Below are 19,692 nucleotides of genomic sequence, written 5' to 3' on the forward strand. Positions count from 1 at the left end.
TCAGCTCCGAGGGCTTGAAGGTCTTCATGCCCAACAGAGCAATGTGTCCAGGAGGGAGCATTGTCAGTTTTCAAATTAATTGATTAGTCAGTTTCAACAAATTTAAAGGCTGAGAACGGCCTCTGCGCATTTTAGTCTCTCCGTGCCACTGAACCAATAGGCAGAGAAAAGAGTTCCTCTTCTCGCTGGGATGATTCATCCCAATTTCCAGGAAGTAATTGGGTGTCTGTTATCCAATGGGGGCGAAAAAGATACTACTGGAACCGAGAGAAGCTTCTAAGTATTGTTTGCCACCAGCCCTGGGCACTAAAAACATTGTGGCGGAACAATTAAAAAAAAAAAAAAAAAAAAGACTCGCAAGGACATGGGTCCCACGGGAATAAAGGCGTAGATTTTACCCCCATGTGTGTAAGAATGCGGCTAAGGTGCTCGCAGAGGTCAGGGTGATAAGGAATGAGTTTTTAGAAGGAAGTGAGATGGCTAATTTAAACCTCCTGATCAGAAGCAGGATCCCTAGTAGCTTTGTATTCTGTCAGCTGATTATTTCTCACTTTTTACCCCAACACCTTCTAAGAAGGTGGTAACATGTTAAATTTAAGGTGGGTCTCTGAACAAACTGAAATTATCCGGTGAGCAGGCTGCCAGTTCACCCTCCCATGTTGGAAATACAGAGTTTTCCTGTGGGAAAGGACAAGAGGAAGTGCCGGGGAACAAAGGGAAGGGCTGGGCCAGACAGTTGCTCTCCCCTCCTTCACCGGCAGGGAGGCTGACCTCCGAATCGACCAATTCAATCTTTGCCCTCCGGCTTCCCGGCTGGATTTGGCAGTTTAGACAGAGGAAGGAGCACCCTTTGTCTCCAGATTCCCTTTCCTCCCATTGCCCTCTGGGGCTGGGAGGGTGGGGGGTGGTGACGGCCTCCATGGATTAGCTTCTCTGTCCCTTGTGACTTCTTAACGACTTGCTCCCTGCTCTTCACACGCCAATGAAACGATATCAAAGTATTCAGTCTGAGCGTCCTTTTTCTGGTGAGACACTAGCTGCCATACTGACCTCTTTCAGCTTACATGCTAGTGAAATTTACAGAGATTAAACACAAATACAAATAAGATATGTGTTTGTAAAATATGGTAATTGATAAGGAGTTTAAGAATCTGGTCTAGTAACAGCGAATGGCTGCAGAACGCGTAATATGGATCAGGATTCGGGGAATACCTCACCGAGAGATGATTTTTTTTATGAAAAATGACATAAAACAATAGTAGGATAATAGGAGGTTGGGGTGCCTGGGTGGCTCAGTCGGTTGAGTGTCCGACTTCGGCTCAGGTCATGATCTTGCAGTCCGTGGGTTCGAGCCCTGCGTTGGGCTCTGTGCTGACAGCTCGGAGCCTGGAGCCTGCTTCAGATTCTGTGTCTCCCTTGCTCTGACCCTCCCCTGTTCATGCTCTCTCTCTCTCTGTCTCAAAAATAAATAAATGTTAAAAAAAAATTAAAAAAAAAAATTAGGAGGTTATGCAAAGAGTGACCGGATGGACAAGCACTCTGGGCCTTGAAAACAGCACATGTAAAGGTCCTGAGGCAGGAAGAGCCATCACCTATTTTAGAAGCAGTAAACAATCCCTTGTGATTAGAGTGTTATGAGAAAGAAATAAAGCAGAAAAGAAGTCGTGGATGTAGAGAAGGCCGTGCATGGTGAACCCTTTGCTTTATGAGTGTGTGTCTGTTGTGTCTCTGTTCTCACCTCACGCTTTTCTTTGTATCCCGAAGGCTAGAAGACTATAGATTATATTTCTTGATTCCTTTGTCAGCAGGGTTCTGGGTAGTTTCCGCCAGTGGGAGGCAATGGGAGGGAAAGGAGAAGCCAGGAAGAAAGAATCTAGTTGCTTCTGGCAATGGTTCTGGTTAGGTCTTGAGTGGGGAGGTTGAGGGGGTTGGGGGGACAAGATCACTGTAACACAGCATTCCTTCCCCTGGGAAAGGGACGGAACAAGCCGAATACGATCTCTTTGTGCAAACTGATCTCCTGAAAGGACATTTTGGAAACTGACTAGAATGTTCAGAGAGGCTTCTGATTTATTTAGCGACAGTGCCAGGCCAAAGCAGAAGGGCCCGTCCCTGACAGGGCTTTCTAATTCTGATCTGATAATTTTATTAGTTCATAAATGTTTCAAGCAAGCAGAGTATGGGATGCAATGATTTCTCCACAAAGACACCAATTAGTTTCGCAATTCTACCATGAATATAATGCGGTTAGCTTTTGAGGGGTCAAACGATATTAATTTGCACAGGCAGTTTTGCCCTCAGAGTTCTTTTGGTATTTTCCTTTGTGTTATTCCAAGGGAGATCTGGGATCTTAAATTTATATGCCGATGGCCAGTTGTGAGTGTAGGTATCAGTCATTCTTGTAAATGTCAGAACTCCTATCAGGTGCTGAAAAGTCTGAATCATGTAGTTACTTTGGGGGATAAATATTAGATATTTTGCTTTGATATTAAACATTAGATCTGACCTTACAATTGTTCCCTATACCCCATGTGTTACAACAACTCCATCTAGTAATAGGTGAGATGAAGGAGTAAAGAATAGAACGAGGAAAAGAATGTATTAACTGTGATCCTCGTTTTCAGGAAACGACTACTGTAAACATGACTTGAATAATGAAATCTAGTTTTATTCTTCCTCATTTAAAAAAATATATTTATGAAGCTTGTTTATTTATTTTGAGAGAGAGCGGGCGCGAGCCCAAGCAGGGGAGGGGCAGAGAGAAGGAGAGACAGAATCCCAAGCAGGCTCCGCGCTGTCGGTGCAGGACTTGAACCCACGGACTGTGGGATCACGACCCTCTGGGCCAAGATCAAGAGTCGGACGCTTAACCAACTGCGCCTCCCAGGCGCCCCTCATTTGGCATTTGTTAATGCAAATCTGACCATCTACACGCTACTCCTCTGCTAAAATCTTTCAACATGTCCCTTCGAACCTTCTCAACCAAGGTTTGCACACTTTAGACCAAAGTACAGAAGACCAGGTAGTTACGAGAAGGGCAGTTACGTACGGGTTCTGTGTTGAGGTAGATAATATCTTGATTTACAGAGTTATCTTTTACCAATTGAGAATCTGATTGAATCACACTGTACTTTCTTGGCTTACGCCGTGGGAGCCTACACCATAGGCTGGCGGCTTAAATAACAATGTCAGAGCAGGCATTTAGTTCGGCTCTCACAGGAAGCCCACAGGAAGCCCGGAGGCCAGCACGGAGGAGGCCGTGCCCAGCTGTGGGGAAGGACAGAGGCCTGTCCGGGCTGCACTCCTGAGAAGCCCCATCCCACCAGACGGGCCCACGATGGCGGCGCCATGACAGGAAGCCCCTGGGCAAGTGAAGAGGAAAAAGTGGGAAACCAGCGTGTCTGTCCTTGAATTCCTTCTGACGAGACCAGGAACCTTCCGGGACTCCTTTGGGTCTGGCTTGAGTCGAGGCCCCAGAGCCCAGGGTCTCCCCAGTTTCCCCAGCAATACATTTATTTGTCGCAGTTCTGGAGTCTAGGAACCACAAGATCAAGGTGCCGGTACCATCAGTGTCGGCTGAGGGCTGGCTTCCTGGCTGGTAGAGGCCATCCTCTCACTGTGTGCTCACGTGATGTCTCTGTGGGCTGCGGGGAGGCAGGTGTCCTAGTCTCTCGCTCTTTTTTTTTTTTTTTTTTTTTTAACGTTTATTTTTGAGACAGAGAGAGACAGAGCATGAACAGGGGAGGAGCAGAAAGAGAGGGAGACACAGAATCTGAAACAGGCTCCAGGCTCTGAGCCATCAGCACAGAGCCCGATGCAGGGCTCGAACTCATGGACCGTGAGATCACGACCTGAGCCGAAGTCGGACGCTCAACTGACCAAGCCACCCACGTGCCCAGGTGCCCCTCTCTCGCTCTTATAAGAGCACTAATCCCATCCTGGGGATTCTACCCTCATGACCTCATGGGAAACCAGTCACCTCCCAAAGGTCCCACCTCCTAGTACCATCCCATTGGAGTTTAGGGTTTTAGCCCAAGAACTAGGGGGTGAGGGTGAGATACAAACACTCAGCCCATAGCTTTTCTTTTCTGGGTTGGAATTAGAACAATACCCACCTCATCTGTAGCCCAGAGTGGTCTGTATGGAATCTCCCTTCCATGTGCTCTTGAAAGGCTCCCTCTCCTCCCCTTTGGGCCTCAGCTGTTCATTCTGAAGCTTCCACATCATGGTGTAAGGCTGGATTATTTCCCAGTACCGGGAGAGTGGGGTGACTGGCTGGATCTGGAGGAAGGAGGGAGGGCCAGTGGAAGATCCTCTGTAGTCTTTAAATTGTTGTTTGTTTGTTTTTTTAAGTTTATCTATTTAATTTTAAGAGAGACAGGGAGGGAGGGGCAGAGAGAGAGAGAGACAGAATTCCAAGCAGACTTTCTGCTGTCAGTGCAGAGCCTGACATGGGGCTCGATCTCACCAACCATGAGATCGTGACCTGAGCCGAAGTGAAGAGTCAGATTCTCTACCACTCAACCGACTGAGCCCCCCAGGTGCCCGCCCCCCCACCTCCCCCCACCCTGTAGCCCTTATAACTGTTTTATATCACTTTCCCCTTGAGATGAATCAAGCATCTAATACAATCTTACGGGAGTAGACAACATTAGTAAAAATTTTTTAGAAAGTCTGTAGATTTTCTCATTTCTCTAAAAAGAAACCACATCCCTTTTGAATTCCCCAATGAAAGTAAAGAGGTGATACCAGCCATATGTGTTAAAAAGTAAGTTTTACAAACTCCGTCACAGACATTACTCACCGTCAGTGTTTACATGCATGTTAACGTATGTCAGAGACATACAAATGCGGGGCGCAGACCCCCCTCCGGGGAAGCCTTGCTGTCCAGCTGCAGAGCGAGTGCGGTTAGAACAGCCGCCGAGCAACTTCAGGCTTTGCCCGAGTGACAGGACCTGACCCGGCTCAAGGCCACGCCCTCGTCCAGGGCAGCCTGCAGCCCGCACAGAGCAAAGCGGGGACATGCACACTGGGCCGGGGGGATCTTCGCCCAGTGCGAGACATCGCTGACGGGCGGCTCAGGGGTCTGTGCCCCCACGTTTGTCTGGCCCGCGGCACGGTCTGACCCTCTGACCCTCTGTCCGGTCCTAGTTCCTCTTCCTCCTGTCACAGCTGTTGGTCCTTAATAACATCTTGTACCCCAAACTCCACCTGGGCAACCTCACCTGCGTTGCTCTGTCACCATAATGTTTGTCCTGGGCCTCTGGCATTTTATTATTGCTTTATTCAGTAGGGCTTCCGCGAGCTAAGACCAGGACTAGTGTGGGGGCCCCGGGAGGCCGCCCCAAATGGACCTCTATGGCGTATTGATTATTTTGAATGGGAGCTTCTTGGGAAGCAGCAGGTGCGAGGACCTCACACCATCTTCGGTCCCCCGGGAAGCAGGAAACATCTCCCTTAGGAAAGGTCACCTCCCAGGACGGAAAAGTAAAAGACCACTTATCACCAGAGAAAGTGAATTGAGAGTAACAAGCCTTGTGACGTCTCTCACCAATCGACTACCTCAGCCCAACTTTTACTTAAAATTTCTTACTAATTATAAGATTCCCAAACATCTGTTTTCTTTACCCTGTCAAATCCTCACTTTTTGTTTTTTTTGTTTTTTTTTTTGTCTGTCTCAAGTGTATGAAAATTGCCCGCTTTACAGTCTGTTCAAGTGTCAATTTCATTATTGGGCCTCCCCACGCTCGTCACAAAACATTTTTTTCCTCCTCCTAATCCGTCTCATGTCAGTTGAGTTCTTAGCCCGGCTCGAAGAAATCTGGACAGAGGAATATTTCTTCCTTCCATTCAGTAGCAAACAGATCTGTGTGTATTGAATTATAAACTGTGCGCTCTTAACATCGCTGTTTGTGACCACACGACAAATTAATACTACTTTTATGGTATCTCTCTTTTTTTTAAATGGGTTGGGGTCCACAGATTTTGACAACTTTGATTTGTATTATCAAATTGATTACCTCAGAGATCAGGATTGCTAGTGCTTTTGATGACTCATCCACATTCATCCACATACTACAAAGTCCTACGTTATGCCCCCCACCGCTTGCTTTCGTACCGTAGTCTTCTGGGCCTGCTGGCTGTTCCCAACTAATGCCACACACATGTTCTGTCTTAAGGCCTCTGCATTTTCAGTTCCCTCCACTTGTAATTCTCTTCCTCTACTATCTACCTGGCTCATCTCTTTTTTAGATGAACATGGGTCTCTGATCAGATACACCTTTAAAGAAGTTATCTACACTTACCTTCGATCTAAAATAGGGGTCCCCATTATGCTGTGTAGCTGCTCTATTTTCTGCACAAGGTATTTGACACCTAACCTATTGTATGATTCTGTGTTTGTCTCTTACTGGAGTAATTTCCACGGAGGCAGATTTTCTAGGTTGCATCCGCTATTGGGTCCTGAGCTGCTGGAAGAGTGAATCAAATGAACACATGGGCTCCAAAGAAATAGGACCAAGGATTTACCAATGTGGGATTCAGTAAATTCTGTGTACTTTTAACCAGTAAGTCAGACTACCTTCGTAATGAAATCTTAAAAGGGGAAGACCACCAAGAATTCCAGCACCTGAGAATTCAGAGCACTTAAGAATCAGTGTCCTTTTCCAGAACTCTTCTAGTACATTCATAGTTAAATTTCTTCTGGAAAAGTGGTCACTGCATCCAGTACTTTTGGCCGCCTAAAACTGGTAACGGATAACGTAATCAAAATCAGTTCAGGAATTTGCCTGACTGGCTCCATCTGAAACCTCTGGACAAGCCAGTCCTAAACCCGCTACCCCTTCTCTCCAGCTTGCCCTTCCTGTAGGTCAGACTACATGTAGTTATCGCCCGTAGAATTGACACTTCATCTCCCACGTGATTAACGAGGCCTTACAACAGTCACCAAAAAACACAGCAGATAGTGTGTACCAGCTTTCTCTTTGATGGCTTAAGTGGCTCTGAAAAGAGCCTTTGTTTGGCAACTTCCCTAACCTTACTGCTTATTTCGCCTTGTGGTGGCTCTCGGTCTTCTTGGGCAGCAGCACGGCCTGGATGTTGGGCAGGACGCCGCCCTGCGCGATGGTGACGCGGCCCAGCAGCTTGTTGAGCTCCTCGTCGTTGCGGATGGCCAGCTGCAGGTGGCGCGGGATGATGCGCGTCTTCTTGTTGTCGCGGGCCGCGTTGCCCGCCAGCTCCAGGATCTCGGCCGTCAGGTACTCCAGCACGGCCGCCAGGTACACCGGCGCGCCGGCCCCGACCCGCTCGGCGTAGTTGCCCTTGCGGAGCAGGCGGTGCACGCGCCCCACCGGGAACTGCAGCCCGGCCCGCGACGAGCGCGTCTTGGCCTTGGCGCGAGCCTTGCCGCCCTGCTTCCCGCGTCCAGACATGACGACCCCAGATGCACAGAGTGTACCTGATAGAGCCAGCACCAGGCCAGCACTTTTTATAACCCTATTGAGCGCGAAAAAGAAGACTTTGCATTGGCTAAGCTGGTGGCTTTATTTCATCCAATGAGAATGAAGCTTTGGGAGTCTCGCGTTGCGATTGGGCAGAACTAACTGCTGACGTCAAGTTGACCAGTCACCAATCAGACCCAGGACTGTAACTTGCACCTTATTTGCATAAGGGCTTCTACATAAAAAGGACAAGTTGCGCTTTGCCCGCAGTATAGTTTTCGTTTCTCTTCTCAGCGCGACAGGTCTTTTCTCGGCCATGCCTGAGCCAGCGAAGTCCGCCCCAGCCCCGAAGAAGGGCTCGAAGAAGGCGGTGACCAAGGCGCAGAAGAAGGACGGCAAGAAGCGCAAGCGCAGCCGCAAGGAGAGCTACTCGGTGTACGTGTACAAGGTGCTGAAGCAGGTGCACCCCGACACCGGCATCTCGTCCAAGGCCATGGGCATCATGAACTCGTTCGTGAACGACATCTTCGAGCGCATCGCGGGCGAGGCGTCGCGCCTGGCGCATTACAACAAGCGCTCGACCATCACGTCCCGGGAGATCCAGACGGCCGTGCGCCTGCTGCTGCCCGGGGAGCTGGCCAAGCACGCCGTGTCCGAGGGCACCAAGGCCGTCACCAAGTACACCAGCGCGAAGTAAAGTTGCCAAGTAAGAATATTTAACCCAAAGGCTCTTTTAAGAGCCACTAACCTGTCAATATCAGAGCTGTAACTACATGTTTAGAACCTAGGCTCTAGTTCAGGCGGTTTCTTTGAGGCAACCATCAGGATTCCATTGCAGTGAGTAATGCCTACTGTGCCCGTAACCGCCTCTGGCTGGAAGGAAACCGGATGTGCTGTGAGTTGACTCTTGCGGGTTTGCAGCAAACACTCCTAGTATGCCCCTTAACGGGAGAGTAACACAAGTTTGTATACGTGTGTTGTGTGAACTAAAAATGATTCCTGGCTGTAGCGCGAATGTGGGTCCTTTGGTTGTGAGCAAGAGTGGCTTCCTGTCGATCCTAACAGCCTATTGTCTTGTAACTTTTCTCCGTTAGGCGTTCTAATCTGCTTCTATTGGTAAATTCAGTCCCCACTGGTCTTCCAAAGCCAGACTTTTACCTCCGGTTATCGCGTGTCCTAGGCGGTACGATATAATTAGATACTGTGTGCCGGAGGGGACGTTAGATTCGTAGAGCAGTGCTTTCACCCAGCTTAGGGGAAAAAAAGTTGGCCTCTCCGGCCCATTTGGGGCCGGGACAGTGCCAGACCACCCTGAGGGAGAGAGGTATGCAAGGCAAAGATAAGCTTACCTTTTCTCCTGAGTAAAGAAATGGAATACAAGGACTCGCAATACTGTGGCTAGCTTACTGGTTTGTCATACTGCCAGAGAGAAGGGACAGGTGGTATAATGGGGGAAAATAAGGGCATATAAGTAACCGTTGGAATCTCGTGCCTCTACTGATTTGAGTAAAGTCTGTGCATGTGTTCGCCTATCTGTAGGAGAGCATTGATCTGAACTTCGTGAATTATGTGCTCTCCAGAGAGAACATGAAATCTGTGTGAATAGAGATGATAAAAGTGACTTTCTTAGGCCCACAATCGGCTCTACTGTAGAGGAGATCGGAATAACGATCAGATTGGGATAGTCACGAGCTGTCCCTGTACTTGTCCTGATACACGTCTGCCATTTCTTCATCATGGGACTAGGACTACAGCCGACTCTTGGTGATGGCTTCTCTAGCCGCGCTAAGCAGAGAAGAATGGTTAAAAACGTTATAGGTTCGTGTTATAGAATATATTTGTGACTTGGTTATTTGACTTGGCTGGCAGTGCCTTTATTTTGCCATTTTAAAATGAGAATAATAAAACCGATCAAGATTACGTGAGAGAGTCCACGGAAAGTATTTACCACAAATTGAAACAAATTATAGGCAGGATTTCTTCTCTTTCACTCTGACTTTTGTCTTTCATAATGGCTTGCAAATTTTAGGCATTCGGGCCATCAATCATTGCTTACTAAGAGAGTAGGACGATCAGTTGCCAGTAATTTCAGAAAAGTTTCCATCTCCAAGCCCAATAATGCCATGAGCAGCCTCTTTGAGGAACCGAGGGAAATAACTCCTGTACGAACAGGCATCATTTGCAAGAACTCCTAAGAATATAAACCCAACATTATTAGACCTGACTCCAAAATAGCCAAAAATCTTGTAAGAAAGTAAACAACTTTGTTACGATCAGGGAAATGCAATTTAAATACATGAGATACAATTTAGCAAATGCGGACAGGCAAAAATCTGGTCTGCCAAATGTTCCGGGGGGCGGGGGGGGGGGGGGGGGGGGGGTTAGCAGGAACTCTGGGCACTTGTGGAATATGGGAATGTAGCCCAAACTACAACCTTGAGAAGCAAGCTGCGCATTTCTTGTCAAGTTGAATATGCACAGATCTTGGTGAGCAATCCCACTCCTAGATAAGCAAGGAGAGAAGGCGTACAGCTGAGTACAATGCCCATTGCCGTGCTAGGTCATGGAGGGAAATACAGCAATTTAAATTTCCAACAGAGAAAGGAACGGATAAATCATGAATGTGGTCTACAGTGCAAGAGGACAGATAGATTTTCTCTTCTAGAGCTCTCTGCAAACAAGTTTCCTGTTAAGGGCAACATTACTTTGCTTGGCCTCTTCACGATCGGACATGAAGGGATGTGTTTAAAAGGTCTGTGTTAGCTTAGGTTAGTGTGGGCCTGGCCCTTAAGGCCGGACGCTTCCAGATTTTTCAATCTTTGGACTAAGCTAATGATCCAATAATAGCCAGATGCCGTGCAATGCCACCACGCAGTGAAAAGCGGTCGGGAGGCCCAGGTCCTATCCCGCTGGGTCTCAACTCCCATCCTCCGGCCACGTTGAACTCCCGGGGCAGAAGTAACCATTAAGCCGCATTTAAAAACGGCTCTATCGAGACCCGTTTATAGACAAGCACTAAAGCTCTTTTAACGAAAACTTGGGGGCCCTAAAAAGGGCCATTTTGGTAAGCGACGGGAACCTTTAAAAAACTTTAGCCCCCGAAGCCGTAGAGGGTGCGGCCCTGGCGCTTGAGCGCGTACACCACGTCCATGGCCGTGACCGTCTTGCGCTTGGCGTGCTCCGTGTAGGTGACGGCGTCCCGGATCACGTTCTCCAGGAACACCTTGAGCACCCCGCGGGTCTCCTCGTAGATGAGGCCGGAGATGCGCTTGACGCCGCCGCGCCGGGCCAGCCGCCGGATGGCGGGCTTGGTGATGCCCTGGATGTTGTCGCGCAGCACCTTGCGGTGGCGCTTGGCGCCCCCTTTGCCCAGGCCCTTCCCGCCTTTGCCGCGACCTGACATCTTCCGGAAGTCTGAGAGCAGAAGAATGCAGCCAGAGCGCGCAGCTCTCTTTTATAGGCAACCTCTGCGGACCGGAGTGAGAACCGGAAGGGCAGCGGCGGGAAGTCCGCCTGGGTTGGAGGAGGGACCTAAACCCGAGCCTCCTTTGTTCTCGGAGCGCTTAACACCCAGGACCCGGGCAATTTCCCCTCGTTCTCGTGTAGCGTGTTCCGTACCCCATCCTCATTAAGCAACGAAACTTTAACACTGCAGAGGATACACTTTAAAGAGCACAGGGAAGAAAATACTCCGTTTATGTCTCTACAAATATGCATGCATTTGCTATGTGTGTAAGACTGTGCATGTTGTAAGGTTATACGGGGGGAATAATGCTCCAAATGCTAACTTCCTAGATGTTGAACAAGATGTGCTAGTAAAACAGAGAATTTTAAGATCTTGCAGGTGTATTGCTAAATTCTCTTCCAGCAAAGGTGGAGCAGTTTTCAGTTTCAACAGCAGTTCCTACTACATTTTACTCATAATGAAGAGAGCCATTAAGATAATCTTAACTATAATAATCCAGACTTGGTTTCTTGTATAGAGAATTAACTTTTAAAAAGTTAACCAGCTAGCTAACCAGTAGGGCATATTATTTTCCCCACTGATTTGAGGGAATTAGTTGCTCATATATTGAATATTTCACTTAAAATTATTTCTTGAGTTTTCACTGTTCCTCTGATTAGTCTACTGGCAGTGCTGAAGGTTATATTTGTAACATTGAAAAATAGCATTTCGCTATACATTTATTATGGTAAATACTGTGTTTTCCTAACCTGAAAAATACTGAATCTCTCCATCCATCTAGGTCTTTAAGTGTATCTCAGTAGAGGTTTTTTGTTTTTTTTTTTCCCCCCTAGGTAATATATCATTTGAAAATTTTTTAAAAGCTCTCATTAATTATAAGAGCAATTAATTTGTCATTAGTGAACAACTAAAAATTCTAATGCAGGGGAAAAAAAGTACACTTTGGTCTTTCTACGAAAATCTTTATGAAAATATACTTAGCTGAAAAAATATATATACAACTTTACTATTGCTTAAATTCTGCGAAATTTTAACACTTTTTTCAGCATTAGCATGTAATCCCCTTGTTATCCAATGATTTTATTGCTACCCTTTATATCAATGAATTACTTTTAGCAAATGTTGCATTACAGTATTTCCAAAGTATTCCATTTAAATTTTATAAAAGAAATACACATAATTTTAAAATGTCATTAAGATATTTAAATTTCTTTTCTGCGTTTATGTGGCAATAAAAGAACACTTGCCCAACACTTGAAGAAACAAAACCCATTCAACCAGTGGGGGTATATTCTATATATTTTATAAAGGGACGGATAGCATAGGTTAGTTCAAGGGCAAATGCAAATAGGAAATAAGAGGCTTAATTTTCCCTGAGGGTCCTTCTATTTTCCTTTTTCTGTTTCAGAATTTCTTGCCTTTTTATGGCTAAATAAGTCTTTTGCTGGCCCCTTAACTCAGGGACTTTCCTCAAGGATCTTACTCTCTTTGAAAGGTAATCATCAGGGGAAACAGTCCTCTACTTGCCAGCTTCTTGAGAAGGAAAGGGACCCAAGTTCAGCTGTTACCTGCGTCCACACCGCAAAACCTATCTAATGTAAAGGGATGTACCCACTTAGCTACTAAATCTCACTAAAAAAGTGAGGTTTCTCTGTGCCATTGCAGTCTCTTTAGAAGACTACCTATGATGAGCATAGTATTCTGGCTTAATGTGTGTTGAATAAAAAGATTGTTTTCTTTTCCTTCTTTTTAAATTTATTTATTTATTTATTTATTTATTTATTTAATTAGAAAGCGAGAGCCAGAAGATAGGGTCAGGGAGAGAGAGAAAGAGAACAAGAATCCCAAGCAGGTTCCACGCTGTCAGCGCTGAGATGTGAGAACCATGAGATGATGACCTGAGTTGAAATCAAGAATGCTTAACCCACTGAGCCCCTCAGCGCCCCGCTCCTTTTGCTTTTAATTGTGTTTCTCCAACATGAGTTAATTGGAATACATTTTACAGACCCTACTTTCTCTACTTTAAAAATCAGTAAAATTCCCACCAACCAGTAGCCTCCCTCTTTGACTTCATGGATTTTTGCCTGGCAACGCACCCTGTTAAAGTTGGCAGTGGGCAGCGATCTGGAAAGTTGGTCAGGCTCTTTATAGTTTCCGAAAGTGATAGCGGAAGGTATTTATTTTTCTATAAACCTACAGTGTATTAGTTCATGAAAATATGATGCCATTTGGGCCATTTTCTCATACTCACTGACTTTTATAGATCAAGATAAACTTCATTCAAATCAAGGTATTTTCCTTGTACCTTTCACAGCTGAAGGGTAGCTGAGTGTGCCTCTTTCCCGTAAGGATCATTCTGAACTGATTATTTTTGCGAAACAGCAGATACAGGAGAATGTCTGAAAATAGAAGTTACTTTATTGTAAGAGATATTTACATTTTTAAAGGAAATCTTCATTTGTAAGTACCGGGAAGGAAGACTGGTACATAACAAGACAATTTTAATGGAAAAGACACGTACTTTAATGTGCATAACGAACCTTGGCAGCAAACTCAGTTAGTTACACTTGCCAAATACATCCTATGCCTAATGACTCTGTACCGTTTCCTTTAGGCCAAATCTCTCGAGCAGACTACAGCAATGGTTTCCCAACTTCTAGCCTTACTTCTGAACTTTGTATTCACAATACACTTGTGTTAGTGAACTTCCGGAAAAAATGTAGGTCGGGTTGTGCTACTCCCACGTTCGAAGCTTCGAATGGTAATTTCGGATGGTTTATACAACTCAGCTTGGCGTGATCTGACCTCTGCCCGTGACCTCTGCCTGTGACCTCTGACCACTCTGTGAACTCGCTTTCACCCCTTGGCCCCTCTGCTCTTGATCGTCCTTAAACATTCTTGATCTTAGACTTGATCTTTAAATTCCTTATCCTTTTTTGATCTTGCTTAAACATTTCGTGTAAATGACTGCCTTGGGTATTTGCGTTATCTTCTTAGAATACTTTCCCAAACGCACCTGTCAGAATGGCTAAAATTAACATGAATTAATTTCTGATAAGCACCAAAGAGGTATAATCTGTCTCAGGGGGCCTGTTCATCCTCCAAAGGAAGGTGAGGTAATCGGCATAATCAGACCCCCTGACTTTACCCTTAAGGGAAGGTGCTCTGGCCGGAAACAATCTTTTCTTTTCTTTTCTTTTGTTTATAACTTTCTTGCCCCACCCTTCTTCCTATAAAAACTTTCCATTTTATACAGTTCCTCAGATGCTGCCCAATTCATGAATCTTCATTTAACGAAGCCAATTAGATTTACTTGGTTGAAATTTGCTTTTTAACAGGTTATTGGCACAGAATGGGCTATTTAACTTCCAACAGTGAGTGTTTTAGGTTTGATGAAATTTGGTACTAAAACAATGTTGCAATCACCTTGAATATATATGTCTTTGTGCATTTGACCAAATAATCGGGACAAATCCATAAAGGTTCATCTTAACCAAAATTTTGACAGAGAATTTGGTCTTCTCATTCCTTACCAGATGAAAACTCAGCAGGTAAGTGGTGCAGTACTGGAGGAAAGTGACAATGTCACCAGAGAGGCCCCAAGACCTGACCTTTACTGCACAGCTGCTCGTACTGACGTTTGTCCCACGTTTTCCTTAAGCTCTTTTTTCCAGTGTGTGGCTTAATTTAGGCAAAAGACCCGAGGGGCATAGTATCCTGTGATGGAGTTAAGATACAATACTGAGAAGCATTGTAAAGAGACAGCTTTAGTTTGCCTTAAAATGTTTAGACATGTTCTCTGTGTATTACTTAGAAATACAATGCAGATTTAAAGTTTTTTTTAATTAAAAAAAAACCTTTTTGTTATTATTTTTTCAGACAGGGAGAGACAGCGTGAGTGGTAGACGGGCAGAGACAGGGAGACCCAGAATCTGAAGCAGGCTCCAAGCTCTGAGCCGACAGCGCAGGGTCTGACGTGGGACTCAAACTCACAAACTCACATGATCATGACCTGAGCCAGAGTCAGATGCTTAACCAACTGAGCCACCCAAGCGCTCCTCAGGTTTTTTATTAATACTGACCTAATTCTGTACTAACAAATACCAACAACATATTAGCATTAGGTATTGAAAGGTGGCAGAATAGGCCACCCCAGAATATTCCACTCTGGCATAAGGTTTATTTTCAGCTGAAGGCATTTGAGATAAAGCAGAGACCAGAAAAGCTCTTGGTCTTTCCCTTCTATCTCTAAAAACAGTAAGTAGATTTATCAAGACGTCTCTCCTTCCCTTTCTACCAGGAAGGGGAAAGGTTAATTCCAGTGTCACAGTAGGCAGTTAGTTAGGCTCTAAGAGGATGCCTGGAGGCCAGGGCGGAGGAGGCCGTGCCCAGCTGCAAGGTGGGTCAGAGGCCTGTCTGGCCACACTCCCCTGAAAGCCCCAGCACACTGGAGGGGCCCAAGATGGCGGCGCCAGGACAGGAAGCCCCCCAGCAAGTGAGGAGGAAAAGGCCCAAAACCCTGCTTCCAAGAAATCCCCGCCCCCAGGTAATCAATATTCCTCCTCCTTGTTAACCACTGTCAATAACTGACAGAAACCTCAACCCTGGTTCACACGTGCTCTCTCCCTCCCTTGAGCTCACCAGCTCTCACATCTCGAGGGTACCTCTCATCCACTGTGTTGTGTCTGCCCTTGAATTCTTTCTCATGAGGCGACCAAGAGTCTTCGGTGACATCTTTGATCTGGGCTTGGTCGAGGTCTTAGGGCTCAGGGTCTCCCCAGTTCACCTGGCCACACCAGTAGACAGCATTCGACCCTTATCAACGGAGAAGGCAGCAACTTAAATCTGCCTGACGGACTTCATTCTTGTTCTCCTGGTGACCTTCCCATAACTGACTTCCCCTCACCTTTTGTCTTCGGCTCGTGGGGGCCAAGGGCAGGCCGCTCCAAGATGCGCCACTGGGCATGAAGATTATTCTGAGCTGAAGGCAGTGAAGACCCCGCGGGCTCGGAGAAACTCTTGGTACTAACTACATAGAACAACCTAAATTGGGGGTCTTTCCCAGAACAGGGTTATTGGCGGCGATAAAGTTGATCTGAGTGACCCATCCATATGGCAGGACAAACATGGAATTAGCATGCTCCTATTGCCCTGTGAATGCATTCCTTCCCTTCCTAGTCCCAGACCTCTGCCCCCTTCTTAGTTCAGGGTGACATACATGCCTTGTTTGGCCTGGCTGTCTTTGGAATTTCCATGTCTGTGTGGATTCCCCATATGTATGCTGTTAAATTTGATTTTCTCCTATTAATTTTTCTCACGTCAATGGGATTCTTAGTCCAGCTAGAAGGACCCTTGAAGGGGACAGGAATTCTTGCTTCCCGACAAGCTGTAGACGGTACTTAAGCCGTACTTCCGAGGCACCTCTGGAGTTCATCTTCCCCAGTGTATCTCCTGTGTGCACACGGGGGACACGTCACAGAGACGGTAAGCCCCAGATGGAGTCACCTGTGCGAACCCCCACGGCAGCAAACCAAGCCTGAACGCCTAATCTGATCGGTTTCCCACCTTGGGAATGGAACCTTTAGCCACTCAAGGAGCAATTAACCTAGTCTGTGCTGGGGAGATAATCCACCAGTAGGCCCAGCCAATCCCTTTAGGAGGATGACCTTGACTGAAACAATGCACTCTTTGCTAATAATTTCCTTTTTCTGCTGCTTTCCCACCTTGAAAAGCCTTTCGTTTTCTATAGCGCAGCAGAACTCCTTTCTGTTGCTAGATGGGACGCTGCCTGCTCCAGGAATCATTGAAAAAAAGCCAATTTGACCTTTAGTCAGTTGAATTTTTGTTGTTTAACAACGTTTAAATAAACTTCTGTGTGATTTTCTCTTGGGAAAACTGTCTTCTATTGCAGGGGTCTCAGCCAAACACTCAAAAGCATAGAGGATAAGTTATTTTTCTTGGCCTATAATTAGAAGACATAGTTAAAGACAGAACAACTGAATAATGAATAAAATCATTTGGGTCACCCAGCTTCTAAAAATCCCATCAAAAGTCAAAAATATTTTACTATGGGGAGTGTGCACTTGAGGGCCCATCATTGTTAGATAAGTTGTCAGCATTTATTTTGATTCCAAAAAGTCATATTTACACTGGGATTCGCGGTACTTATATTTTAAGTACAAGAAATAGAAACAACTGAAAGGTGTGAATATTAATATGAGATATTAATAGACTTCGAGTGTTAAAACATTCCAGATAGGAAGGGGCACTTTCCGGGAAAAATTTAGTTACAGTTGATGAGGCGAGCTGAGGATAAAGTACAGGCCACCACACCACCCCTCCCCCCAGGTGGGACAAGTGTGATGTTCCTCAGATGCTCCTGGCCGCCCAGGAACAAAGGAAAGAGGTTTCAGTGCTGGCCATGGTGAATGTGGGAAACTAGGGCAAGTGAAAAATTAAATTCCTTTACTGCCTACAACCCATTGACAAGCCCTTGAAACCGGCGGAGTGACCTCAGCCAGGAGCTCAGCTGCCTCGATGATGGCACTTTGCTGGGGACAAAAGAGAACCTTAGCTTAACATTATCCCAACCCCCAGGATCCTGTAAATCTACTTTAACATGTAAAAACTCCTTTGGAAGCTTCCTTGATCTCAACTGCCCCAAGTATATGCTGGCAATCATACTCTAAGCTTATGGCCCCTGATACATATCTGAAGGGTCTCACGGCTGAGGTTTTACCAAACGGTGATAAATGGTGTTTTCCTCGCAACACCAGCCCCTCAAGGCCCCGGAAACCTTGCTTCCAAAATACCCTAGAGACTTACTCTATCCCTGACCCCCTCCCATCCTGAGGATCTATAATGAGCTACCCGTCACGACCCCATACAGCTCTTCCTGCCCACGGGTCCTGTCCCTGTGGTTTAAGAAAATCACGTTTTTGCCCCAAAGACGTCTTCAAAAATTCTTTCTTGGCCGTCAGTTCCGAACCACCCCACCACCATCACCCCCAAATTTTATCGGGTTGAAAAATAACGGGTAGGTCAACCAAATTTGAGAGCAAGTGCTTTTAACCTGGAGTCCATATACGCCACAATACCTCCAAGGAAAAAAAAATCAGGAGTCTGTGGATGGGGTGGTGGTGCTGATAAGGGGGGGAAGCCTGTGAGTTGGGATGGGGAAAAATATAGTTCGCCTCTGGCTAAACTTTAGCATTTCCCTTTATGACAATATTGGGCCCTCAATTTCAGTACCTGTGACTTTGTCACTCACTGGAAATCACAGATGTCTCCAAAAGACTGTATTATGGAACGTGCTAACTATATAAACACACTGATCCCTCCTACCAAATTTATTATTTTTTAAAATTTGGATAAGAAGTGGAATAAACATTTTTTTGCAATGTGTGCATTTTATACCCTTGAAATATTATCCTAAGAAGAATTTCCATAAATGTCATCAGGCAGCCAACGTCGTCCGTGACATTCAAGGAAAAAAGCGAAGAACGCTTTTCTCCCCGTTTTTGAGATGACATCCGTGACAGGGGTCCAGAGCACAGAAAGTAGGAGGCAAGACTGTGCCCTGGGCAATCAAAACCATTGAGAGAGTTTTCCTTATTTGGTGACAACAGGAACAAAAGTAAGTCGCGTCAATCAACGTCCTTCCACACCTAACCGGTCAGCTGGGCGGAGAGACCTGGGTCGTCGGGAGTCACAGCACACTGCGCACCCCTCCATTCAGAAGCAGTCCCTGGTCAAACCATACAATCCTCTCTTTATAGGATTTTCCTTACTCCACGCGGACCTTGAAGTCTGCAAGGCGGAACGGCCTGTGCGATTGAACTCCACTTTACGTGTCAATGGCAATAGCTGTGGGAACTAACTTAAAGTGGGACAGAAATAACTACCCGGAAGCAACCAACGGCACTGAAGATTTTAGGCTCCTCCCAAACAGGAGAAACATTTCTCGGGCTCCCGAACGGTGTCCTACCTACCAGCGTAATCCCAGTGTTTCATTCATTTGCCAACACGGAGGGGGCTGGCGAGGGCGGTGCCTCAAAACTTAGGTACTGTTAGGAAGACTGGACGTGGCGGCCAGCCTTGGGATGGCGCACGACAATCGGGCCCCGAAGCTCTCCGTTCGCCTGTAGGCGAACTGGATGTCCTTGGGCATGACGGTGACGCGCTTGGCGCGGATGGCGCACAGGTTGGGTGTCCTCGAAGAGCCCCACCAGGTAGGCCTCGCACGCCTCCTGCAGCGCCATCACCGCCGAGCTCTGGAAGCGCAGGTCGGTCTTGAAGTCCTGCGCGATCTCGCGCACCAGCCGCTGGAACGGCAGCTTGCGGATCAGCAGCTCGGTGGACTTCTGGTAGCGGCGGATCTCGCGCAGGGCCACCGTGCCGGGCCGGTAGCGGTGCGGCTTCTTGACGCCGCCGGTGGCCGGCCGCTCGCTGCGCCGTCCGCCCAAGTCAGGGAGGGCAACTTTTTTTGCGCCAAATTTCATTACCCGAAAAGCTACGTAAACAATGAAGGTACCGAAAAAGTCTATCCCCAATCACCGCCATGGGCTGAAATCTACCCCGCTTTGCACGTTAGGCTTTAATCTATGGTGTACTGCTTTTTCATCCCAGGACGGAGGATCGTGAAGAGTGACCCAATTTCCCTACATCTCAGTTTCCTTAAGGTCAAAGAAATGTTAAGTTCTTTCCCAGAAAAGATAGGTGGCCCTGAAAAGAGCCTTTGGGTTGGGACTCGACTTACTCGAGCTACTGTAAACTATCATACAGACC

General features: G+C 46.5%; 3 protein-coding genes and 1 pseudogene across 3 annotated transcripts; 1 reads left to right on the forward strand and 3 right to left on the reverse strand.

Annotated features, from left to right (window-relative positions):
* Positions 1–7,010: 7,010 nt before the first annotated feature.
* On the reverse strand, positions 7,011–7,452 carry H2AC12 (H2A clustered histone 12). The gene has a single exon (XM_060614562.3). It carries the CDS (start codon positions 7,428–7,430, stop codon positions 7,044–7,046), a length of 387 nt encoding a protein of 128 aa, XP_060470545.2. The 5' UTR covers positions 7,431–7,452; the 3' UTR covers positions 7,011–7,043.
* Positions 7,453–7,729: 277 nt separating this feature from the next.
* On the forward strand, positions 7,730–8,174 carry LOC132674945 (histone H2B type 1-K). The gene has a single exon (XM_078446522.2). It carries the CDS (start codon positions 7,756–7,758, stop codon positions 8,134–8,136), a length of 381 nt encoding a protein of 126 aa, XP_078302648.1. The 5' UTR covers positions 7,730–7,755; the 3' UTR covers positions 8,137–8,174.
* Positions 8,175–10,500: 2,326 nt separating this feature from the next.
* On the reverse strand, positions 10,501–10,850 carry H4C9 (H4 clustered histone 9). The gene has a single exon (XM_078446523.2). It carries the CDS (start codon positions 10,840–10,842, stop codon positions 10,531–10,533), a length of 312 nt encoding a protein of 103 aa, XP_078302649.1. The 5' UTR covers positions 10,843–10,850; the 3' UTR covers positions 10,501–10,530.
* Positions 10,851–13,948: 3,098 nt separating this feature from the next.
* On the reverse strand, positions 13,949–19,414 carry LOC132676741 (histone H3.1-like; annotated as a pseudogene).
* Positions 19,415–19,692: the final 278 nt, after the last annotated feature.

Source organism: Panthera onca, chromosome B2 (assembly GCF_046562875.1).
Source record: "Panthera onca isolate mPanOnc1 chromosome B2, mPanOnc1 haplotype 2, whole genome shotgun sequence".
NCBI lineage: Eukaryota > Metazoa > Chordata > Mammalia > Carnivora > Felidae > Panthera > Panthera onca.